The 17,712-nt window shown below is 37.3% G+C and overlaps 2 protein-coding genes across 3 annotated transcripts in view; one reads left to right on the top strand and one right to left on the bottom strand.

Annotated features, from left to right (window-relative positions):
• Positions 1-17,712, bottom strand: part of Actn (alpha actinin) — a 234,578-nt gene that overhangs the window by 2,184 nt on the left and 214,682 nt on the right. For both annotated transcript variants that reach the window (XM_070084039.1, XM_070084038.1), the window contains exons 15-16: positions 8,232-8,405; positions 1,932-2,166 (exon numbers count right to left, since the gene is read on the bottom strand). In XM_070084039.1, the coding sequence (XP_069940140.1) occupies positions 1,932-2,166; positions 8,232-8,405 (409 nt within the window). The remainder of the gene's footprint in view (positions 1-1,931; positions 2,167-8,231; positions 8,406-17,712) is intronic.
• LOC128687474 (sphingosine-1-phosphate lyase-like) overlaps positions 1-17,712 on the top strand; it is a 74,608-nt gene that overhangs the window by 50,982 nt on the left and 5,914 nt on the right. The window lies entirely within an intron of this gene.

Genomic DNA, 17,712 nt, shown 5'->3' with positions numbered 1-17,712 from the left:
CCTCTCCAAGACTTGTTCTTAGGGTCCCCAAATTTAAAAAAAAAAAAAAAAAATTCTTAGGAAAAGATAGAGAATCTTTTCCCGGTCATAATGACACCAAAAGTATGAAATTTGATGGAAAACTTACGGAATTATGCTCTCGCGAAGTTAGCGGTCTTATGCATCGGCAATTTTGCCCACTTTGAGCCCTATTTTCATCCAATTCCAGTGTAGTAGTCGACAAAAATCATAACTATTTCGCTAGAACTCCATTTTTTTCTATCGAATGAGTACAAGAAACCACCCATTTACCGATTTCAACTATCCAATCAAGTGGTCAGAATTTAGCAATTTTGCCAATTTCACACAAATTTCAAAAGATGCCAATTTCTGAATAGGGTCCAGAATAAACAAGAAAGACATTCCTGGCACTAAAATAACAAGTTCTCTGTTCATTAGTCACATCCCCAGGCCCCTCTTATATTTCTTTTGCTTTCCACTTTGAATTTTTATTCTTACAAAAAACAGAAGATTTACTGTTATGCAGACTACTGCATTAGTGTAGAAATGGTATAAATAATATCAGCGCACTTGTGAAAGAATATTAGACTCACCAGTTGACGTGTATTGGATGCTTGACATGATTTGTTTACTTTTGAACTTTGGTATTATTATTATTATAATCAAGGGGAAGCGCTAAACCCGGAGGATTATGCAGCTGAACTTTGGTAAAAATCGAACATTTCTGCAACTTTGAGCTCAATTTCAAGGTACTTTTCATTGTAATACCAGTCAAAATCATCTCTATTTCTGTAATATGTCTTCCATTCTATAAAATGAGACCAGGAAAACTAGAATACAACAATAAATACCATACAAAAACACAGTGCAAAGTTGCTGTTTTAAACCAAAAAAAAATTTTTTTTTCTCATTACGCACTGTGCTGCAGGATTTTTTTTTATACTGCGCACACTGACCATATAGACCCATTCTTTCATATGTAGGCCTACCAGCTTTCTCTCACTAGATTTGAGGGTGCTAGAATTTATGCGTACTAGTACATCATGGACACTGGTGCGCAAGCCGTACTAGTACGGCCGAAACCCTGAAAGGGTTAATCTGTTCTACTGCAATGTATCAAGATGTATTATTGTATTTATGGGGGAAGCACTAAACCCATATGGGTCATACAGCTCCTGAGGAATGGAGGGCAATCAGGTCTGATACAAGGAAAGAGGGGGTAGCTCCAATTCCCTGATGATGAACCTTACATCATCAAGGCACCTCCCATGAGGGGTCGAGACTAATGTAGCAATCACAGTGTACATGCTCAAAACTACACACCTAATTGTTTCACCCAATAACAGCATTATTTTCTTGTGGTCTTTTAATAATATATTTGTTTTTTATTTTTTTAACGCATTGGCTGTTTCCCACCGAGGCAGGGTGACCCAAAAAGATAGAACTTTCATCATCATTCAACACTTTCACAAAATCACTGTCTTGACAAAGGCACTCAGACACGACAGTTTAGACATCCCTCCAAACTGCCAATATCCCAAACCCCTCCTTTAAAGTGCAGGCATTGTACTGTACTTCCCATTTCCAGGACTCAAGTCCAACTAACTAGTTTCCCTGAATCCATTCACAAAATATTACCCTGCTCACACACCTTTAAACAGAAGTGCCTTAATACCAGTGAAGGGTTCTTGATACATGGAATTGGAGCTACTCTCCACTTCATTTGATAAAATCAGATTGCCCTGCCCCCCCATTCTCCCAGGAATAGTATAACTTTTATGCATTTAATACTTGCTCATGAATATAATAATTATTTAATCATAAAAAGTTGTAGCTAATGCAAATTATCTAAATGTCACTTCAGATGATCACTAAGGTTAACACATACCCATGAAAATCAAAGACCCTTCATAAACAATTTAGTGTCTCACCTTATCTCCAGCAAGAATCCTGAAGGAGTCAATGACTTGCTCTGCTGTATCAGAATCTACATTCTCCCGAGTCATGAAGTCCAAGAAGGCATCAAACTGAATGAAGCCAGTGCTGTTAGGGTCAACAATGCTGATGATGCGCTGGAAGTCAATCTCGCCCTGACGATCCTTACCAATGGAGTAGCCCAGAGAGATCAAGCAAGACTTGAATTCATCTGGAGCCAATCGGCCACCCCTAAGAAAAATGATTGGCCAATTATTTTTTAAATTATGTTAGATAATACTGCATATTTTACTGAACTGTAAAACAACTTTCTTGTAATTATAACTGCTACAATAAATACTTGGGTAATATATAGTACAACTGACCCCCTAAATTCATGAGCTTCATATATATATATATATATATATATATATACATATATATACAGTGAAACCTTGACTTACGAGTTTAATCTGTTCCAGGAGCTAGCTCCTAACTCAATTTACTCATATATCCCCCTCAAGGAAGGTTCCTTGATGTTGGTGAGGGGCTCTTGATTTAGGGAATTGAATCTGTGCTCCAGTTCCCTGAATTAAGCCTGAATGCCTTCCACATCCCCCCCCCCCAGGCGCTGTATAATCCTCCGGGTTTAGCGCTTCCCCCTTGATTATAATAATAATAATACTCATATATCAAATTAATTTTCCTCGTTTAAATTAACTGAAAAGCCATTAATTCGTTCCTGCACTCTGGAGAGACGAGAAAAAATACTTGACCGCGATTATCAAATGTACGGCTTATTTATCTATCACAATTCCTCTAATATGACATAATAAACAATATAATTAGCACATAAACATGATATATACTCTAGAATGAATAAAATAGGCCATAATATGGTAGCAGAGGCAGTGGCAAAAGCACAGCCATTTCTGTCCCAATCTGAATATAGTATCTTCCCATGTTCTTACTGTAAGAGAAAATGGAGTATTTTTGAGGCTAACTGCAGTAGATCATTAGGACCCATGGATAGAAAAAAGAAATTTGGCCAAATGACTGTAAAATAATGCAAACAAGCACGAGAGAACTGCCCCCACAGGGATGTAAACATGTTTACTGCTTACCAGCTGTGCTATCAGCCATGCTAGGTGTTCTAGTGGTACACTCTGTAATTATTATTTTACTACATGTAAACCACACAATAACCAAATTCTGTAAACTCAGCATTGTAATCCTTATAGAGAATAAACTTTGAATTGAATTGTGCCAACTAGCAGAAGCACTCTGAATTATTACGTACGTATTATGCATTATTATTATTATTAATTTAGGGAACTGAAGCTCTATCGTTGTAATAATAATATTATATTATTATTATTAGTAGTATTATATTTTTATTATTATTTTTTTTTTTTTATTATCACACTGGCCGATTCCCACCAAGGCAGGGTGGCCCGAAAAAGAAAAACTTTCACCATCATTCACTCCATCACTGTCTTGCCAGAAGGGTGCTTTACACTACAGTTTTTAAACTGCAACATTAACACCCCTCCTTCAGAGTGCAGGCACTGTACTTCCCATCTCCAGGACTCAAGTCCGGCCTGCCGGTTTCCCTGAACCCCTTCACAAATGTTACTTTGCTCACACTCCAACAGCACGTCAAGTATTAAAAACCATTTGTCTCCATTCACTCCTATCAAACACGCTCACGTGCCTGCTGGAAGTCCAAGCCCCTTGCACACAAAACCTCCTTTACCCCCTCCCTCCAACCATTCCTAGGCTGACCCCTACCCCGCCTTCCTTCCACTACAGACTGATACACTCTTGAAGTCACTCTGTTTCGCTCCATTCTCTCTACATGTCCGAACCACCTCAACAACTCTTCCTCAGCCCTCTGGACAACAGTTTGGGTAATCCCGCACCTCCTCCTAACTTCCGAACTACGAATTCTCTGCATTATATTCACACCACACATTGCCCTCAGACATGACATCTCCACTTCCTCCAGCCTTCTCCTCGCTGCAACATTCATCACCCATGCTTCACACCCATATAAGAGCGTTAGTAAAACTATACTCTCATACATTCCCCTCTTTGTCTCCACAGACTCCTAAGTGCACCACTCACCCTTTTCCCCTCATCAATTCTATGATTCACCTCATCTTTCATAGACCCATCCGCTGACACGTCCACTCCCAAATATCTGAATACATTCACCTCCATACTCTCCCTCCATTGTTCCAATCGACCCAACTCATAGCTATTTCTTTAGAACTCCACTTGTTCTATCGATTGAGTACAAGAAACTGTCCATTTACCGATTTCAGCTACCCAATAAAGTGGTCAGAAATTGGCAATTTGGCCAACTTCATGCAAATTAAAAAAAATGCCAATTTCAAAATACGGTCCAGAATGAACAATGCAGACATTCTTGGCTCTAAAATAACATTTTCTTTGTTCATCAGTCACATCTCCAGGCCCCTCTGATATTACTCTTGCTTTCTATTTTGAATTTTTATTCAAACAAAAAATAGAAGATTTGTTATGCAGACTACTGCAATATTGCAATAATTGTATAAATAATGTCAACCCATTCATAACTGCATATCAGAATGGCTAGCGGATATTTATTGGACAATAACGTCACTTGTTTACTCTTGAACATCGGCCAAAATCAAACATTTTCCCTACTTTGAGCTCCATTTCAAGGTCCTTTTCATAGTAAAACCAATCAAAATCACCTCCATTTCTATGATATGTTTTCCATTCTATCAAATGTGACTACAAAAACGAGACTATAACCATAAAAACTACATGAAAATACACCTCTTAAGTCAGCGTTTTAATCCAAAAACACGGTCGGAGTTTTTTTTTCTCATTATGCACTACTTGCTGCAGAATTTTTTTATACTGCGTGCACTGACCACACAGACCCATTCTCTCACATGTAGGCCTACCAGTTTTCTCCTGCTTGATTTGAAGACTCTAGAATTTTTTAGTAGTATATACAAGTCAAACACATTGGCTCGTAAGACGTATATATACGACCGAAACAATCAAAGGGTTAAATGACTCTCCAAACTGCGATATCCCCACCCCTCCTTCAAAGTGAAGGCACAGTACACTTCCCCCACATGCACACACGTATTAATTCTCTGAATGTCAAGACCATTGCTCGCAAACTTGCTCATAGTCTCGAAAAATTAAAAAAAAAAAAAAAAAAAATTTTTTTTCTTATGAAATGATAATCTTTTTCTGAAGGTAACGAAACCAAAAGTTCAAAATTTGATGAAAAACTCACTAAATTACGTTCTCGCGAAGTTAGCGGTTTCGGCGATATTTACGCAATGGTGATTTTGCCCATTTTGAGCCCTATATTGCACCAATTCTATTGTTCAAATCATCCAAACTCATAGCTATTTCATTAGAACTCCTTTTATTCTATCAATTGCATACAAGAAACTGCCAATTTACCTACTTCAACTATGCAATAAAGTGATCAGAAATTACTAATTTGACCAATTTCACGCAAAATTCAAGAAAGGCCAATTTCAAAACAGAGGCCAGAATAAACAATGGACACATTCCTGGCACTAATGAACAGAGAAAATTCATTCGTCATGTCTCCTGGCCCCTTCTATATTATGCTTGCTTTTCATTAAGAATTTTTATTCACACAAAAAAAGGATTTACTATTACTCAGACTACTGCATAAGTTGTAATAATTGCATAAATAATGCTAGTGCATTTGTGAGTGTATATTAGACCAACCAGTTGACATGTATTGGATGCGTGACGTGATTTGTTTATTCTAGAACATCTTCAAAAATCGAACATTTCCGTTATTTTGAGCTCAATTTCAAAGTACTTTTACTTGATAAACCATTTAAAATCACCTCTATTTCTGTAACATGTCTTCCATCCTATGAAATAAGACCAAGAAAATGAGAATACAAGCATAAATGCCATACGAAAATACACCACAAGTCGCTGTTTTAAACCAAAAACACAGTCAGTTTTTTCTCATTATGCACTGCTTGCTGCAGGATTTTTTTTATACTGTGCACAATGACCATGCAGACCCATTCTCTCATATGTAGGCCTACCAGGTTAAAACACCAGCCATCTCCCACCAAGGCAGGGTGACCCAAAAAAAAGAAATACTTTTTTTTTTTTTTTTACATTTAGTAATTTACACAGGAGAAGGTGTTACTAGCCCCTGGCTCTTGGCATTTTTGCTGCTTCTTATGACATGACTTATAAAAGAAGGATTCTTCTCCACTTTCCCGTAGAGATAGATATACATAGATAAAAAAAAATTAATACACAGGCTGTCTCCCACTGGGGTAGGGTGACCCAAAAACTAAGTAACACCTTCACTCACTCCATCACTGTCTTGCCAGGGGGGGTGCTAGTACTATAGATCAAAACTGTAATATCCCCATCCCTTCTCACAGTGCAGGTGCTTCCCTTTACACTTTCAGGACTGAAATCCGGTTAGCCACTTTTATAGAATCCTTTCATAAAGTTCCACTGCTTACACTTTAACAGCTTATCCATTAAAAATTATTTGTCTCCATTCACTTGTATCTAACACACACATACAAGCCCTTAAAACTCAAAGCCTCTTGTATCCCCTCCCTCCAACCATTCCTGGGATGGCCCTGCCCCCTTTCTCCCTTCCACCCCAGATTTATACATTCTTCTTTGTTAACCTATACATAAAATATAATTTCTTATAGTGTGGAGTAGATTTATTTTTTAAGTGTTGTTGCTCAAGTCAAGGGAATGCCTACCAGTAACAAAAGTCCTCATTCTCCCTAAATGACCTATCAGAGAGCTCTGCTGTACCATTAGAGAATATTACTTCCTATCTGAAATAGATAGGAATAACATTGTGAATAGTGCTTTGATATTTTAATTGCCATATCCTGTACCCGCCAAGCAATCATGGCACGCAGTAGGCATACCAGTGTTCCTGAAAGTGGCAAGAAAAAGTATAAGCATTTAAGTCTTGAGAGTTAACAAAGAAAATGGAGATATTAGACAAGAGGCCTTAATGAAGCATCAGTTTCTACAATTAAAAAGAATGAGGTAAGTATATATGAGTTTGTGTGATGAATAACTGACTTGACAGATTTACTGACTTCACTGACTGAATTACTGACTTACTGCTTGACTGACTGACTTACCTGGCTGATTTACTGACTTAACTGATTTACTAACTGACTTCACTGACTTATAGTTAGACTTTTTCACTTAGGAGGACCCTGACAAACCTAGAAGCAGTGCTCTGAAACATTGTCTATTGCAGCTGATACCTTATTGTCAGCTGTATAATGTACTGTGGGGTAAAATAGTGGAGAAATCCATTATAGAATTTATGCACACTCCAGAACATCTACCATCCACCTCAGCCCAGTAGGGCCATAGCATAACTCTCCACTCTCTTCACAATGATCGACAAACACCAGGACCCACAATTTAAGGTAAGACATACTATTATTTCTGTTGCATTTGTAGTCTTAAACAGTAAAAACATAATATATCACAACAATGAACTACAATTACATATTCACTTTTATTTTTGTAATATCTGTTGGTCTAAAAAAAAGTTGTTTGGCTTTTTGGGGGCTCCCAGGAATGTAACCCTATTTTTCCCATAAGTTCTTCAGTTTGTCTAACATGGTTTTAACTACCACGGCGTTTTCAGGAATGTAACTACCGTGTTAAACAATGGTCTATTGTACTCTATAAGAATTCAGTTTATTTTAATTAGTTCTACATGTGGCTATTATTCAACACTTAAAATGCACATTTTGAATCAATTGTAATTTTTTTGCTTGTGAAATAACTTCCGTTCTGAAACACTACCTCACCTCTGCTCTTTTCCTAATGTGCCCCTTTTCTGTTAAAAAATTAATCATTATTAATATATTTTAGCATATTTCTCGATCCTCTGTCCACTAACTGCGGCCCTGTCTGACCAGTCAAATGTAAATAGTTATTTGAAAATTATTGTCATAGTATTACGTCTTACAAATTTGTAGGAAGAATATTTATACCCACTTAACATAAAATAGACATCACTTCAAATGAAACTGGTAGTTAACCCAAGCATATTCCAGTGCTGTGATGGTTGAATAAGCAGCACAGAAACAACATTATAAATACCACTGCCTAGAATGTATGACCCCTTGAGAGCACAGATCTTAGCAAACAATGAGTGAAATTTTTTATCACAGCTAAAAATACAGAACTGCAAGAGTGTTGGTTATTTATGCCTACTACCATTATTGTACAAAAAAAAAACTTGCCTGTTCTTATCAAAGTGGTTGAAGGACGAACGGAATTCATTGAGTTGTTCCTGGCTAATGCCCTTAGAGTCGCGAGTGAGGATCTGGTTCTCCACTTCATTGATGGTACGGTTAATGGACGTCAACAGCTGCTCCCATCCAACTCGCAGAGTTTCCATTGTGTATTGGGTATACCTATGCACAAAAAATATTGTCAACAATTTTAATTAAATGTAATATTCAATATATATCAATGTTAAAAATTGGGTCACCGAGGCAGGGTGACCCAAAAAGAAAGAAAATCCCCAAAAACAAAATACTTTCATCATTCAACTCTTTCACCTCACTCACTCATAATCACTGTTTTTGCAGAAGTGCTCAGAACACAACAGCTTAGAAGGATATACGTATAAAGATACACAACATATCCCTCCAAACTGTCAATATCCCGAACCCCTCCTTTAGAGCGCAGGCATTGTAGTACTTCCCATTTCCAGGACTCAAGTCCGGCTATATAAAAATAACTGGTTTCCCTGAATCCCTTCACTAAATATTACCCTGCTCACACTCCAACAGATCGTCAGGTCCCAAATACCATTCGTCTCCATTCACTCCTATCGAACACGCTGACGTACGCCTGCTGGAAGTCCAAGCCCCTCGCCCACAAAACCTCCCTTACCCCCTTCCTTCCAACCTTTTCGAGGACGACAGCTACCCCACCTTCCTTCCCTTACAGATTTAAATGCTCTCCATGTCATTCTACTTTGATCCATTCTCGCTAAATGACCAAACCACCTCAACAACCCCTCTTCAGCCCTCTGACTAATACTTTTATTAACTCCACACCTTCTCCTAATTTCCACACTCCAAATTTTCTGCATAATATTTACACCACACATTGCCCTTAGACAGGACATCTCCACTGCCTCCAACCGCCTCCTCGCTGCTGCATTCACAACCCAAGCTTCACACGCATGTAAGAGTGTTGGTTCTACTATACTTTCATACATTCCCTTCTTTGCCTCCATAGATAATGTTTTTTGTTTCCACATATATCTCAACGCACCACTCACCTTTTTTCCCTCATCAATTCTATGATTAATCTCATCCTTCATAAATCCATCTGCCGACACGTCAACTCCCAAGTATCTGAAAACATTCACTTCTTCCATACTCCTCCTCCCCAATTTGATATCCAATTTTTCTTTATCTAAATCATTTGATACCCTCATCACCTTACTCTTTTCTATGTTCACTTTCAACTTTCTACCTTTACACATACTCCCAAACTCGTCCACTAACCTTTGCAATTTTTCTTTAGAATCTCCCATAAGCACAGTATCATCAGCAAAAAGCAACTGTGTCAATTCCCATTTTGTATTTGATTACCCATAATTTAATCCCACCCCTCTCCCGAACACCCTAGCATTTACTTCTTTTACGACCCAATCTATAAATATATTAACAACCATGGTGACATTACACATCCCTGTCTAAGTCCTACTTTTACCGGAAAGTAGTCTCCCTCTCTTCTACACACCCTAACCTGAGCCTCACTATCCTCATAAAAACTCTTTACAGCATTTAGTAATTTTATTATTTATTTTATTATCACACTGGCCGATTCCCACCAAGGCAGGGTGGCCCGAAAAAGAAAAACTTTCACCATCATTCACTCCATCACTGTCTTGCCAGAAGGGTGCTTTACACTACAGTTTTTAAACTGCAACATTAACACCCCTCCTTCAGAGTGCAGGCACTGTACTTCCCATCTCTAGGACTCAAGTCCGGCCTGCCGGTTTCCCTGAACCCCTTCATAAATGTTACTTTGCTCACACTCCAACAGCACGTCAAGTATTAAAAACCATTCGTCTCCATTCACTCCTATTCAATATGCTTGCAACATCTGCCACATTGCTCTGCTATCCACTCTATCATATGCCTTTTCTAAATCCATAAATGCAATAAAAACTTCCCTACCTTTATCTAAATACTGTTCCCATATATGCTTCAATCTAAACACTTGATGTACACATCCCCTACCCACTCTAAAACCTCCTTGCTCACCCGCAATCCTACATTCTGTCTTGCCTCTAATTCTTTCAATTATAACCCTACCGTACACTTTTCCTGGTATACTCAATAAACTTATTCCTCTATAATTTTGACAATCTCTTTTGTCCCCCTTCCCTTTATATAAAGGGACTATACATGCTCTCCACCAATCTCTAGGTACCTTCCCCTTTTTCATACATTTATTAAACAAAAATACCAACCACTCCAACACTATATCCCCCCCTGCTTTTAACATTTCTGTCATGATCCCATCAGTTCCAGCTGCTTTACCCCCTTTCATTCTACGTAATGCCTCACACACCTCCCCCACACTCGCATCCTGTTCTTCTTCACTCCTAAAAGATGGTATACCTTCCTGTTCAGTGCATGAAATTACCGCCTCCCTTTCTTCGTCGACATTTAAAAGTTCCTCCAAATATTCTCGCCATCTACCCAAAACCTCCATCTCCCCATCTACTAACTCCCCTACTCTGTTTTTAACTGACAAATCCATTCGTTGTCTAGGCTTTCTTAATTTGCTTAACTCCAAAATTTTTTCTTATTTTCATTAAAATTTCTTGACAGTGCCCCTCCCACTCTATCATCTGCTCTCCTTTTGCACTCTCTCACCACTCTCTTCACCTTTCTTTTACTCTCCATATATTCTACTCTTCTTATAACACTTCTGCTTTGTAAAAACCTCTCATAAGCTAACTTTTTCTCTTTTATCACAACCTTTACTTCATCATTCCACCAATCACTCCTCTTTCCTCCTGCACCCACCCTCCTATAACCACAAACTTCTGCCCCACATTCTAATACTGCATTTTTAAAACTATTCCAACCCTCTTCAACAACCCCACTGCTCATACTTGCACCAGTCCACCTATATGTATGAAATTTCTAACCCTCATTTATATAACTTAACAAATTTAACCCCTTAACTGTCCAAACGTAGATCTACGTTCTCTCACCCAGCACTCCGAATACAGTAGACCCCCGACTTACGATATTAATCTGTTCCAGAGAGCACAACGTAAGACGAAATTATTGTAACTCGAATTAATTTTCCCCATTAGAAATAATGGAAATCAAATTAATCCATTCAAGACACCCAAAAGTATGAAAATTTTTTTTTTACATGAAATATACATTTTCCTACACACAAAAAGGATACATGCTAGTATATGCTCAATATATATTGTGCATATACTAGTGTACTAAATGAAGAATAAATGACACTTACCTTTATTGAAGATGTGGTGATGAGTGATGACACACTGTGTCCTGGTAGTGCCTTTTCCTCCTGGGTAATGTAGGTCCTGTTTGGCATTTTCTTCCAGAACAGGCCTTATCACACTGTGTATGCCACTACGATTCTTAAATCTCTCAAACCAACCTTTGCTGGCCTTAAATTCACCATTATGAGCACTAGTTCCAGGCATTTTTTCCTGTTCACCTGGGTGTTATTCGACTGGTGTGGGTCGCATCCTGGGGGACAAGATTAAGGACCCCAATGGAAATAAGTTAGACAGTCCTCGATGACACACTGACTTTCTTGGGTTATCCTGGGTGACTAACCCTCTGGGGTTAATTGTTTCTCGGTATTCTCGATAAACCCATGATGGCTTATTTAGTTACAAGCACTAAAAACACTGGAATAATACAAAATTTACTGAATGTATGCATGCAACCGTCTGCCCTGGCTTGTAAACAATGTCGTACTAGCTCAGCTGAGGTGCTCAGGCCAGACGGTCACGTTCAGGACGAATGATGTAAGTCGAGTTTTTCAATGTAGGTCGGGGTCAAATTTTTACACTGACAAGCATCATAAGTCGGTTTTATCATAGGTTGAGGCCATCGTAAGTCGGGGGTCCATTGTACGTAATTTGAAAAAAAAAAAAAAAAATTCTCCTTGAAGTGAAGAGGACATTTTTTTACAGAAAGTAATGTAAAAAAAAAAAAAAAAAAAAAAGAGTACTTACGGAGATATAAGGCTGCAAAATTGACACCTGTTGCTCACCTGACAGCAACATGGAGTCCTGCCACTTGCAGAAGTGTTGCTGATATACCTTTTTTCCTCTTTTTTTTTAATTTACGTAATTTTTATGTTCTGTTAATTACAATTTGTAGTAATTCTGGTGATTTCATAGCCAATGTTTGTTCTGACACTAATATTAGGTACTGAAACAGTACTCAAATAGTCACAAACACACTGACAGGTGAACATTTACACCTGCCTTGGTCACCTACTATTGTCTAGAAATATATACAAAGTATTTATAGGTCCCAGCAATGTTTTAGACATGCTGGAGTATATATGAGACTCCTTGAAGCACGGTGTAGATGAATGTCACTCCACTGCTGACAAGTGACACTTGATGATCGTGCACTGCCTTGGCTGTTTGTTTGTTTTCACTGTTACATATAAACATGTCTATCTGTCTGTCTATTTGTCTATTTGTCTGTGTCTGTCTGTTTGTCTGTGTCTATTTGTCTATCTCTATCCATCTGTCTAGCTCTGTCTCTATCTCTGTCTATGCTTATCTGTCTGTCTGTGTGTTTGTCTTCCTGTCTCTGCTTGTCTCTTTCTGTCTCAGAACCAACAAGTATTACAAACAATGCAGAGTCATGTCTGATTCCTGAACAAGTGAAAATGTGTATTACTTGCCAGTCATGCTTATTATGCCTTATATATACAAACACAGTATAGCACTTCGGCTTGATTTTTTTGGGTTACCCTAGGCAATTTACACTATGTATAATAACTATTTATGTGTATCTGTTAGATAGAGACAGCCGAAGTCAATCAGCCACACGGCCAGCCAGCCACCCGGCCTGCCAAACATGTATTACACATTCCAGAATTGTTTCTCTTCACGTAGGGTATAGGTTATAGGACATTCTGGCAGGATGACACTACCAGTGGTATCAAAATTGAAAGGATGTTGCACATGGGTTATTACCAAGGTTTTTTATATTTCCTCGACCACTTGTGGCCACATCCATCTCAAAGCCACTAAACTCGGAGTCAACATCACTTTCCTCTTAAAAGGGTAGTGTTAATACGACATTACATCAGTGAATCCCTGGTGTTTGCCACGTTCTTTGCTCTAGTTGGCGCTCAATTAAACTGGTGCTCCCACAAGGTACTGAGTGGTTCCAGATTTTTTGAATACTGCACACACCAAGTGTTAAGACCCATTCTATACTAACCAGGCATCTCATGCCAATCGTTCCAAATTTGGAGGCAGGAAAAATAAAACTCTGATCTATGGTTGGAGCGCTAGCGGTAAGAAAGTAGGTTTACGCTTGGACAGTTAAGGGGTTAATATCACTAGGCCACATACAGTTGACATTTTCTTCAGTTAAATAATAGTATATTGAAAATAATAGTATGAAAAAAATTCATAAAGCAGAAATATGGGTGTTTGCAAAAAAAAAAAAAAAGTGGGGGGGACAGAAAATGGAATATGAAAACAACCTTAACTACAAAATCATATCCTTGGTGTCCTCTTTTTCATACACAAAAATCACATCCTAGGTGTCCTCTTTTTCATACACTTCAATAAATTTAAAATGTTCTCATGTAAGATGTGAGTGAATTAAACCTGGAGTATTCACTTTCATTATTTTATATGGGTTGCTGGTACATACAATTTTAGATGGCAATAATAATTAAGTCATTGACAGGAACAAAGATATATTATCAAGAGGCATCCTTAATTACGAAAATGAAAACACAGTTACCTGAAAAGTATTACTGTAGCATTATATATAATTTATACACAATACACGTATATTTTAAACATTGGTACTAAGAGATGGAGCTGCCCTCTACTACCCTCTTCCCTAGTACATTCTACATTCTCACTGTCCTCATGATGGGTTACTTCCTTTTTTACCTATTTGTTATTTCAGGTTTTAACTTCCATCTGTGTGCTCTTATCCTTTGACAGGGTGCACCCATTTCTATCTACTTACAATTTTTATCAATAGCTCTTGGATATTTTCAACCTTGTTCCTTTGTGCCTCCAGCATTGTGAGACTTTTCCTCATATTCTCAAGAACATGCCATGATCAATTATATGATCTTCTTAAGCTTTCATTCATATCTGAATGTTATGCTGGTGATAAATATTCAGATATTGATGTCATGGAGGTGGTGTATATTATCTTAATGGATTACCTGCTGAAATTTGATGATCTAGTGAACAGGGCAGGTCCACTACCTGTTTTCATATTACTGTGTTTCAATTATATATTTAAGTGTACGAGGGTAAGAGGGAACAAGTTCCTGCTCTTAAGCCTGCTTAACTTTAATGTGAACTGGCCCTATCTTATTTACATTTGAAACTATAAAGAATGAGCTTCTACTGTTGTTGTCAAGCATTCAACTTCACTGTTTCCATACTAAAGAAATATTTCCTTGACATCCTGATAAACCAGATGGAAATTCAGTTACCATCCGACTCTTTATGCTCTGGATCTCACTCTGAGGGGGCTTTCCTTGTCCACCTTTGTCATTATCCAACCTATCCTCATTTTGCAATTTCAGAATTTTCTTACAAGCTTCCCAGTGTCAAATTTCCTAATGTTTCATGTGACCAAAAATTCTATTTTCTTTATGTTGCTAGAATAGGTTTGGTTGGGTTAGCTAAAGTTATATAAACCTATAAAATGTATATTTAGCCAAAATAGGCAAATTAAAAAAGTGAACATATCATATCTAGCAACGAAGTGGCCAAACATAACCAGGAAATGCTCGAATTTGCAATTCCCTCTCTTATGATGCGAGAATGAGCTATAATATCTTATCTCCTTGTTATGTATTCCTTAAGGAACAAGAGATCTAGTCTGTCATTCTATACCTCTTTGAATATATGCCAAAGTTTCAGCACAAGTTCAAAGTTTTACTTTGTATTTGTTTAAATGAGGGTTCCATGTTGGTGCAGTGCCATAGTCAAAGATTTTTTTTGTAACGTGATGAGGACTTACTCAAAGAAATCCCTGCTAAGATATCTGAAAGTCATTTTTAAGTTTACCAGCCTAGCATATGCTGCTGTGTTAATTTTATTTGTAAGTACTTTTAGAAAATGCTTACTCTCAGGTTTTTTCCATTATTGCCTGATGACCAAGTAAAAAGCACAGATACCCTAATTACAGCAGGGCCCCGCTTTGCGGCGTTCCGCTAATATGGACATTTCAACTTACACACTGTGCTGGTGTGCAGGTACACATTAACCCTTAAACGGTCCAAACAGATCGACGTTCAAATTCGTAGTGCTACGGAAGTAGATCTACTTTTTTGTACGTATTTTCAAATGTAACAAAAAAAATGTAGATAAAAGTTTTTTTTACACGTTTTCACGTGTAAAACAAAAAAAAAGATCTACATTTTTTTACATACTTTCAGATGTTGAAAAAACGTATACAGGAAGGCCCCGCTTTACGGCGTTTCACTTTACGGCGTTCTGCTAATACGGTCATTTCAAATTATGACCAAAACTCGCTATACGGCTCCCCCCACCTGACTTTCTAATACGGTCACCGCGCCCCACCTTGTTTGTTTACATTCTTCGTGAGCTCAGTAAGCACTAAGTCTCTCCATTTTGTCTGGAAACTCCAAAATTTCAAATGTTTTTAAAAGTTATTTCATATTTTATATATACTCTGATAATTATACTTATGTATACCTGTACTTAAATAAACTTACATACTGTGCTGGCATGCAGGTACACATTAAAATCAGTAAGAGTGTCTTATGTCTCCAGACGTCATATTAGTAATGATAATAATAATCATCGTCTCATTTAAATGTTGTATATTACGTTAAATACACATTTTCATTAATCCATCTATGATATTTTTTCAAAATTATATAATAAACACGATACATAATATAAAAAGATGTTAAATACACCCCACAATAGAATAAATAAACATAAATATGAGATGTGGTAGCAGACGACTTGCACAAGTGACGCCATATTAGAAATGCTAATAATAATAATAATAATCACAGAGTCTTATTACGTTAATATACACATTTTCATTAATCCATCCATGATATTTTTTTCAAAATTATATAATAAACATGATACATAACATAAAAACATGATAAATACACCCTACAACAGAATAAATAAACATAAATATGAGATGTCGTAGCCAGATAACTTGTACAAGTGATGCCAAGAATAACATTTTCTCTAATCTAACAGAAGAGAAAATGTGTTACTGGGGGTAACTGTAGAAAATTATTCCTTTCGTATGTATGTAAGTAAGTTTATTCAGGTATACACAAATACAGTTACATAGATTATCATACATAACAACATATGTGTAGAGAACCTAGGATAACCCAAAAAAGTCAGAGTGACTTATTTCCATTGCCTTCACTCAGAGCATCATTTCTTCTCAAAATGATGTTACATGAGAATGGGAGTGTTCTTCTTTATTTATTCTACCGTATCAATGTAGAGACAACCTGTACACAATGTAACTTGTACACAAACCAGACGTGTACACTTCGTTTACAAAACTTACCTTCGCCTGGTTTGTTTACATAACTCTGCGCCTGTCCTCTCTCATGCATTCATTCTTTCTCTCTCTCATTTATTCGTTTTATCTCATTTACTTACTCCTGACCCTACATTAAGACTACAAATATTTTAAGGTAAGTAATGAGTGAACTGTATATACATTTTATTGCTCTGGGATGCTTAAATATCATAGAATTGTATGTGGGTGAGGTGGCCTGGTATGGTAGCCTGGCTGACTACCATACATACCACACTTGATTTCTTACAATAAATACTACTTGTCTCGCCCTAGATTAAGACTATAAATATTTTAAGGTAAGTAATGAGTGCACTATGTGTGTATTGTACTTTTTATTGTTTTTTGATGCCTGGTTCTATTGCTAACTTAATATATGTTAGTGTAAACTTGTTATCTAGTGTTTGTATGCATTTGTAAGTGGAAAAAAAGGGTGTTCCACTTTACGGCGGTTTCCGCTTTACGGCGGTAGCCTGGAACCTAACCAGCCGTATAAGTGGGGCCTTCCTGTATATACATTTGGACCATTCAAGGGTTAAAATCAGTAAGAGTGTCTTATGTCTCGAGATGCCATATTAGTAATGATAATACCCTGCCTCGGTGGGAGACGGCCAACTTGTTAAAAAAAAAAAAAATAATACTCAGTAATAATCACCGAGTCTCATTAAATGCGTATATTGCGTTAATATACACATTTTCATTAATCCATCTATAACATTTTTTCAAAATTATATAATAAACATGATACATAATATATGAAGATGATAACTACACCCCACAGTAGAATAAATTAACATAAATATGAGTTGTATAAATGACGGCAAGAATAATGTTTTCTCTAGTCCAACATCAGAGAAAATGTGTTACTGGGGGCAACTGTAGAAAA

This window comes from Cherax quadricarinatus, chromosome 11, assembly GCF_038502225.1.
Source record: "Cherax quadricarinatus isolate ZL_2023a chromosome 11, ASM3850222v1, whole genome shotgun sequence".
NCBI classification, from domain to species: Eukaryota; Metazoa; Arthropoda; class Malacostraca; order Decapoda; family Parastacidae; genus Cherax; species Cherax quadricarinatus.
This window is presented reverse-complemented; position numbering and strand designations above follow the sequence as displayed.